This window comes from Papilio xuthus, unplaced genomic scaffold (assembly GCF_000836235.2).
Source record: "Papilio xuthus unplaced genomic scaffold, Pxut_1.1 DF827679.1, whole genome shotgun sequence".
NCBI classification, from domain to species: Eukaryota; Metazoa; Arthropoda; class Insecta; order Lepidoptera; family Papilionidae; genus Papilio; species Papilio xuthus.
In genome coordinates, this window is record NW_013530970.1 from 2,489,422 (window position 1) to 2,506,070 (window position 16,649).

At 32.1% G+C, this 16,649-nt stretch overlaps 2 protein-coding genes across 3 annotated transcripts in view; one reads left to right on the forward strand and one right to left on the reverse strand.

Annotated features, from left to right (window-relative positions):
- Positions 1–2,182: 2,182 nt before the first annotated feature.
- LOC106117640 (trichoplein keratin filament-binding protein) lies at positions 2,183–7,350 on the reverse strand. Of its 2 annotated transcripts, none has more exons than XM_013312029.1 (9): positions 6,794–6,859; positions 6,117–6,334; positions 5,696–5,806; positions 5,441–5,623; positions 4,805–4,949; positions 4,366–4,653; positions 3,906–4,067; positions 3,400–3,591; positions 2,183–3,020 (listed from the first exon to the last, which is right to left on the reverse strand). In XM_013312029.1, the coding sequence occupies exons 2-9, from the start codon at positions 6,329–6,331 to the stop codon at positions 2,829–2,831; spliced, it is 1,488 nt and encodes a 495-aa protein (XP_013167483.1). In that variant the 5' UTR covers positions 6,332–6,334; positions 6,794–6,859; the 3' UTR covers positions 2,183–2,828. The 2 variants fall into 2 exon arrangements, with proteins under 2 accessions (XP_013167483.1, XP_013167482.1); XM_013312028.1 differs by lacking the exon at positions 6,794–6,859 and adding an exon at positions 7,038–7,350 and having other exon boundaries at positions 2,184–3,020.
- A 2,086-nt stretch (positions 7,351–9,436) lies between these two features.
- Positions 9,437–16,649, forward strand: part of LOC106117874 (tetratricopeptide repeat protein 28) — a 53,670-nt gene continuing 46,457 nt past the window's right edge. The window contains exon 1 of the mRNA XM_013312360.1: positions 9,437–9,731. The gene's annotated coding sequence lies outside the window, so the exon portion shown is untranslated. The remainder of the gene's footprint in view (positions 9,732–16,649) is intronic.

The window sequence follows — 16,649 nt, forward strand, 5'->3', positions numbered from 1 at the left end:
GTCGCCAGGAAGCCCACCCATCCATCCACATCACATCCGTCTAAACATTCGCATTTATAATATTAGTAAGTTAAATAAAAAGTAGCTCTTCAAGGCATAAATTTGAAAAATAATAAAAAAAAATTAAGAGTGGTAGAACCCGCTTTAACATCTTCGCACTAATTGGCCAGGTACGCCCGGTGAAATACCACCACCACACAGAAAACAGGCGTGAAGTGGAAGAAATTCCGCGTTTCATCTGATGAGTGTGCGTCCCGGAGGCCTAATTTAGTCCTCTTTCCCTTCCCACCCTTTTCTTATAAGGAAAGGATGGGAAGTGGAAGTGGACTTTCCGGATGAGGGGATGCATGGAAAGGGAAAATATTTTCTTTCTGTGCATCCTCTCCTCCGTCGATTAAAGGTAGGAGGCAACGCATATGCAATTGCGTATGTCTATGGGCAACGGTCACTTCGCTAGTTTAGCGATTTCAGGTGGCCGCTCGCTCGTTTGCCGCCTTCAGATATAAAAAAAAAATAATAGTATCCTATGTCTGTCTCCTGGCTCTGAGCTACCTTCTCACCAATTTTCAGCCATATCGGTAAAGCCGTTCTTGAGTTATAATGTTTCTTTTTTCCAGAGAATACAGCGATCAATCACAGTTGTGCGGTTTACGTAAGAAAACGTGCTAATTGTAATAAGCAATTACTTGTAAAGTGTAGGAATTGTGTGTAAAACGATTCAGCACATATTGTAGATTAGAACTAACACCTGCTCGTGCGAAGGATTTTTAAATCGTTTACCTCAGTAAACCTTTGATAATTATAGTTAAAAAAACATAAAGACGCATTTTAAAATCCTCATTTTTGAAGTCGGTTTAAAAATTAACCCTGAGTACCTTCGTTGGAACGATTGAAAAATGACTATATAATGTTGTTGAGCTATTTTTCGTTACTTCAAACTTAGATTTTAATAATTTTATCTAAGGGATGCTTTAAGCGATCTAATGAAGACGATTTTCACCATCATCTGGAACGCTACATCAGCAAATGAGCCTGGACCTGGTCAAGCAAATTTCTCCTCGCAGTACTACTTTGACAATGATAGCAATCTAAAAACTTATTTTTTATCTCTTAAATTAGCGATCAATCCATTTTCGAGTTGACACTACAGAATTATTAAGATAAACTTGAGATCGATCTTAAAGATAAATAATTGTGTTTAGCTAATTAAAAAAAATTATAAAACGTCATATCCAAATTTTATCTTATTCTACATTTTATTTACATTAGAATTTCGTTCTTTGGAGTTCAAAAATTAAAATTCCGGGACAGCGCCATCTATATCAACGTCAATTAGTTATTACCTTCCAACTTCTTCGTTGCTCATTAGTACCAATAAATAAATATAGATGGCAGTCATCACCGGAGTCATGAGAAATATTCTACCGTCCAGTATATTCAAATATTTATTTATTTAAAATTTAAAATAAATTACACATTTTTACTAATTACAGGAAGGTAATAAAAAGAACAAATGAAAAAACAACCTTTATTTAACACACTTAAATCCGAAAATATACAAAAATATTGATTTTGATACTAATATAAGTTTATGCTTAATATTTTGTTAAAATCAAATTCAAATTTACGCAAAAATAAAATTAGCTTCTATTTCTTAAAAAAAACTAATTACAGGCAAGTCTTAAATTCTTGAACACCTTAAATCGATTTAAACATATAAGCTCATGTTTATATTGAAAAAAAAATACATATTTCAGTTCCTTCCGTATTTTCCTATATCACTACGGTAAAAAAAATATTTTTCATTGTTTACAAGCTATGCTGTTTTAAATTCATTATAAATATATATATTTTTAAACTAATTACATTGTATAAAATTTTTGCTATCTAAAATATTTAATAAATACATATATAATTTTGTAGTCTTTATAATTTTTATATGTTGCCATGCTTTTTACATAGTCTATCTATATACTTAAATTTATATAATTTCATAAAACGTGTTATCAAACAGTACACTGTGCAAAACAATTCATATCTTCTTACTAATATTATAAAATGCGAATGTTTAGATGGATCGTTTCAAATTATCTCCAAGAACGGCTGAACGGATCTCGATGACATTTGGCACGTGTAGGAAATAGTCTGGAAGAACAAATAGCCTACTAACAATGGTTTTTTTTAATCCGTGCGGAGGGAGTCGCGGGCTACCGCTAGTTTATATATAAATAGCACAGATGGACTTGATCACAATAAAAGTCTGATTTGTTCTTTATAGTAGTTATAGATATAACATGGAATGTTCGTATAATGGAACGTAGAAAGAGCGAGATAGAATGATAGTTTTATATTAAGATGACAGAGAGAGAAAGAGAATACTTAAGATATAGTTCATAATTGTAGATAGATTTATCAGAAACATTCTATTTGGTGATTTTAAAACCGGATTCCACGTGAATACTGAAATTGTTAGGGAAACTATTTATGTCAAACCTTTTTTTTTAACATTCCTATCATTATTTTATTAACCTAAAGTTAAAAAAGTTGAAAAAGAGTGAGATTCATTTGTTGTTAGTTTTAATAGAGAAAACTATGACGTCATTGAAGTATGTTTTACATTTTGTCAATTTTAACACAAACAGTCGATAAATTCAAGCAAAAATCTACATATTAACTAAATATTTTTGTAGTGAGAAAACATTTTTAAAAACTTTGAGAATCAACTAATTTCTATATTTCCAGTCAAACACATATACAAAAACATTGTCACTGCTTTCTTCAAAATAATAAAAGGGGTAATATAGGAATTTCGCCAGTGGAAACAAGGTTTAAGACCATGCCTGTACATTCCCCTCTCTATGCATCCGTGCGATCTCTGTACGTAACTTCTTCTCATTGTCTATGGCCGCTCTGACGTCAGCCTCCCTCTCCGCCACTTCTTCCAACTTCTCTTTCTCTACTCGGAGACCGTTTAATTGTGACTGCAGCGCCGCTATCGTTGAGTATTCTGTATTCTTCAACTGAAAACAAGAAAGAATATTATAATTAGAAAACTGAAAATATATTAGTAGTCGCCCGCGACTCCGTCCGTATTAATTAAAAAAACTTAATAAGTAGTCTATGTGTTCTTCCAGACTGTGTTCTACGTATAGGTCAAATTTTAAGCGAGATCCATGCACATGTTCTGGAGGTACTTTTTAATAAACATCCATCCATCCATACATCTACTTTCGCATTTATAATATTAGTAAGATATTTGTTCACGGCTATCCAAACATTCCAACTAACGATTTCGCTCAAACAATGGTGATACTGCACTATTGTATTGATCTATTATGTTATTCTACCCTCGTGTGAAAGCATTCCCATTTCCCTGTCTTGTATATCTTTTTCCTTTACCTGCGTCTCCCGCTCCTTGGCGCGTACTTGCTGGTGGAACTCCTCCATGTCCTGGAGTATCTTCTCTCTCTCCAGCACGTTGGCGCGCTGCTGCTGCCGGCTGGCTTCTATCTTCTCTTCTACTTGTCTTCTTAGTGACGTCACCACGTCCCGCATTAGTATGGAACGTGCTTCGCGCTCTTTTGCCCACAGCTAAAATAGATAAGAACAATGGTACTTTACTAATTATTAACTTAACTTAACTTATTGAGAAATTAGCTACGTCCCAAAAAAAAGGTACAACAGACAAGACAAGACAAGTACGGCCCGACAAGGATCTTATGGCACTTTTTTATGACACACAGGACTTAATTTGACTAGACAGCTATATACTAACGAGGAGCTATTATAATTTAGTTACACACTAGCTGACGCTCGTGACACCGTCCGTGCAATTAAAAAAAAAAACAAAATTAGGAATTTGGATAGTATAATTGAATTGAGATAAATAAGATAGAGATATATACCTTGTCTTGTTTGTCATTGATCTGCCTCGCCTCGCCGTCGTACATCACATCAATGTTCTTCTGTCTGTGTCGCTCCCTCTCCCTGCACTCCTCCACCTCGCGCAGCGCCGCCTCCAACACTCTCTTGTAACTACCACATCTCTCTTGTTCATGCTCTAAATCCTAGAGTTACATACTTAAAATTAGTAGTTTTTGAGTTCGTAACAATAAAAAACTAAAACTACTTAAAACTTCAAAAACCTGACTAATTATGACACTCAAAAATTAAGAAAACATATATATGACACCTCATATGTCAAAATATTCTTTGTTGTTGAGACTAGAAGCAATTAAAATCGAACTTCCATACATACAAACCCACACACATAAAAAACTTTCATACATTCGAAAACAATACCCGAATGATGAAATTTGATACAACTTTAAATTTAAAATTAAATTTATTTTGAACTACATTCACCTTGATAACAGTTCTCTGCAATTTCTCCAGCATTTTTAAGTCTAACTCTATCTCTCTCACAACTGCGGCTACTTTCCTTTTCAATTTGTACTTATGCAGGCCCATGTTCACAATATTCGTGTCTCTTTCTGCCACAAGCCTTGCATGTTCTCTCTCTCTTTCTTCAGATATAAATCGCACCTCATCTAATATCATCTTCTCTTTCTCTTCTTGCTTCCTCAATTTCTTTACGACTGTCTCTTTCTCGCTTAGCTCTGCTATTTGACCTTCTAAACTCTCACGGAGCTCCTATAAAAAAATTATTTCGTAAAACACATAGTTAAACAAATGTATCAACAGATAACCTTTTCATAAATATTAATAAAAGTTTTCATAAATGTTAATAAAAACATCTACATAAATATATATATTCTTTTGATAAATACAAATAAAAGTTCACCTTCATTTGTAGCTCTTTTTCTTTTAATCTCTCTTCTTCTATTTGAATCTGTCTGCGCAGAGCTTCATCCCTTTCCTGTAGACATTTTCTGGTATCCTCTTCTTCTTTCTTCTTTTGTAATTCTTTCTCTACTATTTGTTCCATCCTGAAATAAAATAAAATAAAAAAATACAAATTGGCTTCCAATATAAAACGCTAACGATAAATGGACACGCAAATTCTATTCAAAAAAAATAAATACTGGTTAAGAAATTGTCATCCAAATAATATATTTTACAAAATGTATTTTTTTAATCCTTTCTGAAATCTATGTCTCATAAAAAAGACGGAAATAAAAAGATATGGAGAAAAAAATACATTAGTAATATTAAAAAATTAAAAATAAATATTAAAAATAGGCTTTCATCGCCCCACAGTTCAAAGATAATGTAACAACAAGTAATTAAATATAACAACACCTATTATTATATAGAGCTTGCTGCAATTTAAACAGTACATTCAGCAAATTTAAAAGTACCAGTTGTATAAAAGTTTTCAAATATCTTGGCGGCTCATAAGTCATTGCGCAGAACACAATTTTAGGTGTGTTGGGGTGAGCCTTGAGCCGCCAAGGTATTTGAAATAAGTAATACATACCAAGCAGATTTAAGTTTCCCATTAGCAACATAAGTGTTAGCAGCTCTAAGCTCAGGTTGACGGAGTCTCCATGCATGATGCAGGCGCAGTTCCGCCTCATGTCTTCGCAGCTGTTCCTCTTTTTCCATGATTCCCTGGTTGATTTCTTGCAAGGTTGACGTTGGAACTTTGTTGAGATATGAACTGGTAGGAAAAATAACAAATATTAACAACATGCCAATAAAAAAACTTGAAAAATTTAAATAAATATTTTACCCATTCCGGTAATATTTTGGTTGAGCGGCCAACATTTTCAACTCCTGTTGGTACTGCATATTTTCTTGGAACAGCATTAGTTCCAACTTTTTACGTCTTTCTTCTAGTTTACTGCAATGTAATATAACAAAAGTAATTAAAATAAATTTGCCAATACTACTGGGGTTTTTGCAGAAATAATTTTAGTAAAAAATCTGATTGAACACAAAGTGCAGAAAATTTAAATTAAATAAATTATTTACTTATGTAGCTCTCAACACTATACATATTAAATTAGATAAACTATTATAAAATCTTATATAATATTATATAATCAAACTGTTTGTCAGAAACGGAATTTTTACAATCACCATACAAATACCAATCATACAACTAGTTAAAAACCATAAAAGTTTAAATGTATATATCAAAATAAACCAACGCTGATCGCATTTTCTTCTGCCTTAGTATCTCAGCTTCTTTCTTGGCTCGTTCGTAATAATCCTCCGTGGTCCAGCTTTCATGGTGGCGTGACTTGTTGGTGTTTGTCTCAAAGTAATCTGCAACCTTACGCAGTTCTTCAGCCCTACGTAGTTCGTTATCACGTCTTTGTGCTGCTAAAGCCTGCAGCTGCCATTGTGGTCTTGGTCGAGACATGATCTGAAAATATAGTCAATGAAATACATAAAAGTGAAAGTAACTGTTTTAATTTTGTCCCAAAAAAACAACAACCTTAACATAAAGCTTTATTTGGTAAATTCAACTTGATAACCTTGACTAAAGGTATAAACAAAACAAACCTTATACAATTTTTGCTTGATAAACTTTTTGTAAAGCAAATAATTGGATTAATGTCTTTTATCGTTTGCCAGTATTTTTGATCAAAAATAAATGTTTAAAAATAAATCAGAGTCGATGTAATAATTTACATTGACTATATATTGAAAACAGATACATCTCTGAGGTATTTATATGGCAAGTAACCATTTTCATCATATGTTTTATGAAATTCAAATTTATATTTTGCTGATTAAATTAAATACTCTTTGTTAAAATTATTAATTATTTAGAAACATCAGTGCAGTTTCTAAAAGACGATTTGACAAAAATTCAACTCACATATTTTATGTTCCAATTTAATTTTGGTTTTTTTCTTGCTTAAAGTAATGTCAAATATACTTCGCAAATGTGCGTCAAATTAAAAAATTTTGTTTCAAAATAATAGTAACACTAGTTTATTAAATTGTTTGCTTTAAAAACAAGCGGTTTTTATATTACTAATGACTTTCTGGATCTATGTTTTAAATTTGTCATGACAATAAAAGTGTTCAGTGACTCATTAGTTAAATCAATATTTACCAACCTGTTCGCTTCACTGCACACGCGAAAAATACACGATTTGGACACCAGATTGAGAATAATTCGACCTCAGTCTTCAATGACTGGGCCGTTTATTTCACTTCGCGTGGGCGCTAACCGTCGAGCAACTGGGCCGTATGAGGTCAATCGGATAATTAAACTACGTAATATTTCACTTCCTATCGTGTTTCATATGAGATCGTTTTCTGTCACGAGATTATGATACAATCATATAACACATCGTTAACGAAATTGCACCTCAAAACAAAATATTCGTTAAGTCAAATGTGACATTTAATCAACACGAGGTGACAGTTGCTAAGCAACCATGATGTTTAGAAACAAATTATGTTCGTTCTTGAACTTGAAATACATTTGGCGGTCATTCGATTTACAGCAAGTTTTTTACTTACCTTTTTAATATTTTATAGTACCCACACAAGTTTGTAGAGTATCAGACGGTCAATGATTGCATTTTTTAGTTTCAAAATATATTTGGTAAATATCTTTGCTTGTGCTAGTAGAAGTTCATTTAAGATTTTTAATAGTAGTTACAGTATAATCTGATATTTAATTATATGTTATGTATCAGCAAATCGTTTTGCTCTTTTTCTATTTATAAAAGTTAAATCGGAAATTGTGATATTCACTACACCATTTTGTGATTTGGGATATTTTACACATAAAGGTACAAAGATGCCGGAGGTTGTTCTTTTTTTATAAATTCAGGTAAGTCTTTTTCAATTTTAAAATTAAGATTAATAACTAAGTTTAGATACCTCTTTGTATTTATTTCACATCATCATTGCGATGCCTGATGTTACAGTTATGGTTTATACGTCCTAAAAAATTGCTACTTAAAACTATCAGGGGGTACAGATAAAGCCGAGGCCTTAAAGTTAATACCGACAGGTACGGTTAAGGGACAATAATCTTCGTTCACTAATTATGCTTTTTTGCTGACGACGATTTTACTTACGACAATTCTCCAGTGTCGTATTAGAACGAACTTTGATATTTGTAAAATTTACTTTATAATTCATAGCCGATCACCGATACTTGTGTGGCTTAGAATGCTAACTACGGTACAATGAATTATGATTGTGGTTTAAAATCAGCCATTAGATCAGAGTATCCCAACAACATAACACTTTGTTTTATTGTTTAAAATTGTAGTACAACAAAGTTTTTAAAGTTCGCTTTCAATATTTCTCTTCCCTCTCCTGTAGTTTGATACAGTGCAAATTGTCAATTGAATAGATTATCCAACGGACTATACAGCGTTATAGTGAAATGCAAACCATAAACCATAATCTAATTGAAGAAGTGTTTTTACGTTAAATTTGTTGCAAGACATAAAAATCCTACAATAGCAAGATTTCTTCTTAAGAAAATAATGTTTACATTCACCTATCTTTGTAATTATATAATTATATATTTGTTAAGATGCTAGTTCGTGTATTTAAGTCCACTGAACATCTGTTTACAACGTTCATAAATCATATTTCAGTAGTTATTATTTAACACTTAAGCGAGGCACGCATATCTAATAAGCTTGAAAGCTCTTGTTTTCATTGAAGCGTCTGTAAGCTTACGGCCTTCAAGGTGATAGCGGGTCACATTCCGGCCTGCAGAGGGAGATAAATATATCTTCTATCTCTTTCAAACAATCATGGAGGACTTAAAATTGTTGCCATATTGCCTACTTAAATATATTGTTGGTAGTTTTAAATGTTATATATTTTAAAATAGTAAAAGGGAATTAAGTTTTAAATGTGTTTAAGTACCGGCACCGTGGTGTTACTTATTGTAGTAATTGATGTAGTTATTATATTAAATAATAAACTACTTACTAATAAAAGATTTGTCGAATACATAACTTTTTAGGGTTCCGTTCCTCATAGGAAAAAAACGGAACCCTTACAGGATCACTTTGTTGTCCGTCCGTCAGTCTGTCAAGACCCTTTTTTTTAAGGTAATCCAACAAGCCATATGTTATCCAATCTGTATATGTTAATAAACTTGAAATTTCGTACACAGGATATATTTGCGTTGCCGATAACAAAAATCTTATTTTTTTTTGTCATTTGAGGTTGATAATCTTCGAAACAGCAAGATTTTGATGGGACTTAAACGGGAAGAATGCTCGCAGGAATATTGTGTGCTACATTTTTTTTTCAAAAACTGCGCTGATGAAATTGCTGGCGACGGCTATGTTATATAAATACCTAACTGATAATATTAAGCAACAATGTTACGATAACAAGTAATTTGTGAAACTTAACACAAACAAACGTAAGAAGAAATAAAACTAAGTAGTAGAAATTGGTAACTTTTAAAAATGTTTTAAGTAATTTATAGTTAACATTAACTGGCAGCACAGGCAGCCGGCAGTCAGTCGGGTTAAGGCTGCGCTTGCGCATGCAGACCACAACTTAAACCTTAAAATTACCTTATTGCTTATCTATTTCAACGAATTTTACACTTTAATCTTATGAAATATGTTTAATAGTGTTATTAATAAGTGAATATAAGTGATTTATTTGCGATAATCCGTTAAAATACATAATTATTCGTACATCTAGTGTCTATATAATGCGGTAACGAAAGATATTTTTTGTTTGTACGTCGGAGTGTAATAAGCGTGTTCGAAACCAAGAAATGGGTTTATAATTGGCCTAAATCAAAGGCCGTGATGGTAAGTTATACTATGGCGGTGATACGCCTAGACGCAATGTGTGCGTGTGGTAAAGGATTTTGTGTGCATGTGTTTGTGAGAGCTACATATTTTATGATTGTAAAAATTCCTTTAAATTAATGAACAGGTGATTAGGTACATTCATAGTTTGTAACTAAGATAATGTGGGCTTTATAATTTATTTAGTCGTACTGATAGTAACTTCATTCCATATAGAGGCATTGGACTAGAAAGTTGTTTGAAGCTTTATAAACGAGTTATCGTCGATTTATCATCGCACATCTGTGTAACATATTATTTAACGATGGAAAACATCTTATGTTGTTAACCTAAAATTGATAAACATTTTCGTAAGCAAATTATTCCTCAACATATTATAATTTTAAAATATGTTATTAAAACATATAACTTTTATACTATTATTAAATTATATTTTTTCCAAATCCATCTCTCCAAATAATTCAACGTATAATTTTCAAGCTATTATAAACATAAGAGATGTAGAACATAATTTATTATACTATTGTTTTCTAAGTATAACTTATTGCCATACTCATAACTTTTACTCGATGACAAGACACGCAAAGAAAAGACATCAACGCGTTCGATTTACCATTTCAAGACATTTCTTGCATACTTTCATGTTAAAAATATTGAACATTTTTTTAAAAGTAAATTTACATTTTCTTTGAAAAACAATAATAAATAAAATGTGCTAAATATTATTTATTCTCTTTTAATAGTTGTTGAAAGAGAAAGTTAATTATTACTATATTACTTTGTGAATTACTTCAATTTAACTGAAATATATAACTGGACAAAATCATGTAATAATTTTCTTCTTAAAGAACATTAAAGTCTGACTATGTGTGGGAATAAGATTCTTAATGAATATTTTTTGTGTAGGTATATTAGCATTTAAATCAGTAAATTAAACAGTAAAGTGTACGCTAAATAAGCTATCTACAAAATAAGACACAAATGATTAGGCCCTTTTTCTGTATCTACGACATAACATTTCTTGAACTATTCAAATTAATTTTAAAACAAAGCCAAGGTCAGTCCTATTCCGTAGTCAGTACGTGACAACGCGCGATAACATCAGTAGGTCTACAAAGTCGCTTTGTTAACTTGAAACTTTATAATAAGTTGGGAATCATTTTTACATCCTTAAATCTCAAGATAAAAGTTAACAAGCTACTTGAAGAATTTTAATTTTGTAATAGATTACAATAATATTACCAAGTTGTTGTGTGTACTAAGTATTTAAAAAAAACTGTAAAACGTTCTCTCAAAATTATAACTTTCCTCAGTTGTAAATGAACATTAAAAAATTATAATTAATAAATCCTTTTCCGTCAATTGCAATGAAAATAAAAATAAAAATTCTTAAATCTCAAAATAATTGTTACTAAAGAATAACATAACTAGGAATTCATATAACTGCGTGTAGATTCATTATTTCTCTGATCCATAGCAATAGCGACAGCATAACAAAACTATAATAAACAAAAAAGCAAAACTCATTTTACATTTCAACTCCTTTAACATTCTGGTTAGTAAACTGACAAGAATTAAATAGCTGTTTCATATCATTTGCTCATTATTATGGTAAGTATTCTCATCTGCTTGTAACAAGTAGCTGCGGAATTTATATCAGTTTGCGACCGCGGGCGGAGTTGGTCAGGACGCTCGGGGCTCCGACGCGCCGCACGCGACAGATAACTTCGTAAGTCGTGTTTTAACAGATTGCTAGTTTTCTCTCCTATTAGGTTTGGTTTACGGTGACATTTTATTTCTTTTATCGTGTCATTTATATTGACTATTAACTGACATTTATGTTGGACTAGGTGCATTCTGGAACTGACCGAATCGCAACGTCTTTCTGTATTTCTCTTCTTTATCAAAAAATCGTCGACAGGAAATTGAATGTACGGTCTTCCGTAATCGTAGTTATCGATAACGAGTATTGAAAAGGCTTTTATAAGGAGTTTTCTCCGTCACCTATATTGATTCGAACTATTTAAATACTACATTTACTCCATAAGCTATATGTCGATATAATTTAAGCTGGTTGGTTAAAACAAAATATACCGTTTACTAGTCTTCTATGTTGTATAAGTCCCGTTAGGTCTTGTCTTGGATTATAATAAGTTTTTACCCCCAAAAGGATCTTTCACCTGCTTTAAGCAGGTAACGCTTGTAAAAACAACAAAGATATAAAACGTACACTTTAGTCGTTATTTAAAAAGTGAAAATAAAATAATATTACATAAGAAAGTCTCAAATAACAATGGCCATACAAACTACAGTGGTCTGATTAGGTCGGTCACGTCAGTTCACGTGCGGGTAATGATAGAGCGACGGTGTTTAGAGGTTCGATTCCGCGCCACCTGGCGACGGTTACCGGCTACTGTATAACAGGCATAGCTTCAGGCGAGAACGTGCTTCAATTTTTGTATAAATCGAAACACTTTCGAGTTTGATATGACAAGATATGCTTTTTTTAACAGTATTTAATGTTTCTGCAAAAATCGTAAGTTTTCACTACAAAGTAGTTCAATTAGTACTTAAACTAGAATATAGAAACTAGATCTATTCTAAAAGGTTCATTAGGTAACCAAAAACGTCGGTGAGTACTGCATTTGGGGAAAATGTAAGATGGTAAAGTCATTTGACATTTGAAATCTGTGAACAGGGAAGGCACACATGCACAGTCGTAAACCTGCAGGCAACTTCCGTGAATATTCTCCAACGCATAAATAGATACGACAATAATCATAATTCATGCGTGTAATAATTGAAATTCGCAACAAAAAGCCACGGGTATTCAACAGTTACACTAACTGTACAAGACATTATTAATATGAAACTTGTAATTAAAAAGGAGCGACTAAATCTTAATCAACTACTGTGGTCCAGTGCAGATTGGTTGACTTCACATATCTTTGTATTTCTATGTATTAATACATTTTAATTTCGCTTAAAACATGGAATAGATTAACGTAGAAGTTTTAATATTAAAATAAATTACAACTTTAACTTAAAAAAAAACAACAACATTCGTTCACACAGAAGACAGGAGTAAAGTGGAAGTAATTCTACGTTTGGTCTGATTGAGTGTACGTACCGAAGCCTAAATCTTAGTCCTCTTTGGAAGATTTGACGTACGTACGAAAGTACAGGACGCATAGGAAGGGGAAATATTCTCTATAAGTGTGTCCCCGCCCGTCTACCTGCTTCGTCGATTAAAAGCAGGCAATACTCACTTGATACTTTAATTTAAAAAAAATGAAAAGAATTTGTTACACTATTGTGACACTAAATGACTGGCAGTCAAATTCCACTGCATCATTAGAGTGTCATTAAACAATGCTGTGTCGCCGGGTTTATTACAGATAACTGTCCCCAGGCTTACAGTTACACTGCGTTCGTGTTAAGCGGGAAACCTTCGTGCTTGTTCGTAATAACTAGAAGATTGAGTGATCTCTCATTACTTACACGGTACAAATTTAACAGGGCACTCACGAGCTTCCTTACAGCCCACATAAGGCAGACTACGTTCAAATAAATCTTATATATACAACTATCGTATTACAATCTTAGTAACGATACTCCTCCGAAACGGCTTTACCAATTTTTACGAAGTCTAAGAGTCGGCTATGTTTTAGTCCCACGCGTACGGTGTCGCGGGCAACAACTAGTTAATATTTTAAAGTATTACTTCCTATTAGAACCATTATAATACGAAAATTCAATTTCTTTGTACTGTATAATACATTCATCAGCTTAACTCTTTAATGTGTTTTCTGCTCGGTTAAAACAGAAGTTCTGTTTGTGACGTCACTGTCTATACAAGTCCCAGATGTGTTGAAAAGTGCAATAGCTAATTAAAGTTGTTAAATATTCACAAATCAATAGTAAACTGTTTTTGTATGAATGCAACAGATGATAAATATATTTTTATTACTTGAAAATCGATTTAATAGACATTTAGTACTTTTCATTTTTAAGACAAAGTTGTTAAGTGCGTTATAACCTTAAATTACTTCAATGTTCATTTGATACTGATATTATATAATAAACTTTATAGCTATTGCATAAAACTATCCAATATGAATGGCGATACTTCAATAAATAATATTATTGAAATATTGCTGTTTATGTATTTAAGCGCAACTCTGAACATAACTTTCCTTTAAATAGACTGATGATATTTGCATAACTATGCGCAAACGCAGAATTTGATCTTTAGGGCCGTCAACACACGGATAGACCGGACTCTAAAATTGGTATACACCAAAATAAATTTTATATAACCTGGCAAAATAGGATAAAATATACTATTAAAATGCGATTGGAATATTTTAAATGTAAAAATCTCAATAATTGGCTCATAAATTCCTTATCTAAATTTGCAATTTTTAATTTATGTTTTGAATAACTTTTATTTGACCATTATAAACTAATTATAATATTCAAGTCTGTTTCAATAATGTAAAATTTTTTGTTCTTATTTTTAATAACTCAGTTTGCTATTCTATATTTGATGTGATCAAATCGTATGACCGTTTGATTCTAGTTATTGCTCAGTAAAATATAGGAAAGCAATTTATGTTGCTATTAAAAACAATGGCAACCGTCTCTACATCTGAATACTTTACGCACTCACCATTGTCAATCTTACATTGGATACATAGTGCATAATGCAATCCATTATCAGTTTCTGCACCAGCCCTAATAAAGGTACTTATGATGGCTCTGAGAACACGCAATCGGCTTCTATTCGAGGAACCGTTGCGTTGTGAGTCAGGTGGAAAATGAGTTGTGTTATCTGGCCAGTCTGCGTTAGTCTGCGCCGGTTTCACCGCGTCTCTTGTAAGTTGAATGATCGAAATGTTTTGTATACAGAGAATGTGAAATACAGCTATTTGTATTAACAAATAAAGAAGCAATTTCAACGAATAGAAATCAAAGTTTTGCACTGCCAAAACACATATAAAAAAACGTGGATAACATGTGTATCGGCTGTGGAAACTTACGTTAATAACAGAAATATTTCTTTTGTAGTTATTTGTACTATTACTATTATAGTAAGACACTATCGTATCGAAGTGTATCTGTGGCATGAGTGTCTCTTGTTTTCTCTACTACAATCGTAATCAGTGTCGCAATTTATGACGTAGATTAATTGAATCTTTAGTTTGTTGTGATGTATTTGCTATATTACTTTAAACAGTCATAGTATGATTAAAAAGATAGGTTTCGTTTAAAAGTACATACTTTCATAATTAGTTTAAGACAATGTAACTTAATTTTTAGGACTGGCTGTCTGTCTGTCGCCAACTACTTGCGAGGAATAAATAAATTAAAAAAATTAATATGTGAGTAACTGAATAGTTACAGATAAATACTACAAAATAACTTCTAAAATGCTCAAAGAATAAATATGAGTAATTAAACATTATAAATTAGAACAAAATATTAAGGTCACATCGATTGGTAGCGATTCAATCATGCTTCCTATGATATGAAACACATATTACTTATATTATCAAATCTCTTACTAAATTAAATAAAACGCTTAAACAACTTTCTTTTTTTTTCATTTTAGGTATATCACAGTGATGATGTGGTTACTGCACAGATAATTAATTTACCAGTGAAAAGATAAAAAAAAACAAAGATGCGCAAATTGATATGCTGATCCCTCGTCACAAGTGACGCGACAGACGGACGGACAGTTTAAATGTACATCAAATTAATGTATTATTAATTTTTGTTTAAATATTAATTTTAAAAATACCAATAGAACACTGAAGATATTTCCGTACAAATTACATCAAATATGCAAATGAAATAGGCCCAAAAATCCACAGTTTATAACCTGTCTATATACAGGGGTCAGGAATTTTAGCATAATTTTTTTGTCTGTAAATAGCAACAGTTAAATATCTTACATACGATGTGCACCTACGGTAAGCTTTTGAAAAGCCTTAAAGGCCTTCAAACTTATTATTCTACTCAGACCAACGATTCTTGATATTAATTGTTCAAATTTGAACCTTCCCGTTTCTATAAAAGGATTTAAAATGTATTATTATATTTCGGCAACCTGATCCTCATGATTTTCCACAAAATTGCACATTAAGGATATTAAGTGTACTAATTATGAATTTAATCTTGCCGCAGTAAAAAAGGGGTTTTGTACCAATTTTGATGTTTTTAGTTCATTAACAGCTTTTATAATTAAGTAAAAATTGCATTCGATATGTACGTTTGTGCCGCCGACGTAATTTTCTTTCATTTCCAATTATCAAAATGGTTCACAAACTTTTGCGTTTCTGTGTAATTTGCATACAAGAATAACTATTTAGGGTAAACTTGATATTTTTTGAATAGTTTCCAGTTCTTTAATTTCAGTTTAATAATAAATTACTAATTACTAGTTTTAATGAAATTCAATAAAAAAATTATCACGCATGATATTATGACATTTAGATTAATTTGCTAATGTGTTTGGGCACCTCTGAACGAGCATAACGTTGCCCACCGGGACAGGCTGAAAACCAGCTCCGCATGGTAATGCCATGCGGTACAAGCTGAGCCTGCAGCCCATTGTCGTCATATATATATTTTTGTAATTACTGTGTGACATGATGTAATTATGTGATGACAATAAAGAAGTTTTATTTATTTATTTATTAGTAATAAGAGTAAGGAATCATCTAAGAGAACTTGGGAAGAAGTTTATAAGTTGCTCACTGTAAACAAAACCCAACCTAAAGCCCTTCAAGCACACAAGTAGATCCTACTGTCAATGTCAAAAAACTACGACACACACAAACACAGCGTTATTAATTGGTCATCAGGTAACACAAGCAAACGTCAGTATACGCACACATTCGCACACATAAG

Coding starts and splice junctions, on each gene's coding strand:
- LOC106117640 (XM_013312029.1), bottom strand. CDS start 6,331: ATGTCTCGACCAAGACCACAATGGCAGCTGCAGGCTTTAGCAGCACAA. Junction 4,950..5,440: donor GGGAAACTTAAATCTGCTTG/GTATGTATTACT, acceptor ATTTTATTTCAG/GATGGAACAAATAGTAGAGA. Junction 3,592..3,905: donor TCAATGACAAACAAGACAAG/GTATATATCTCT, acceptor TATCTATTTTAG/CTGTGGGCAAAAGAGCGCGA.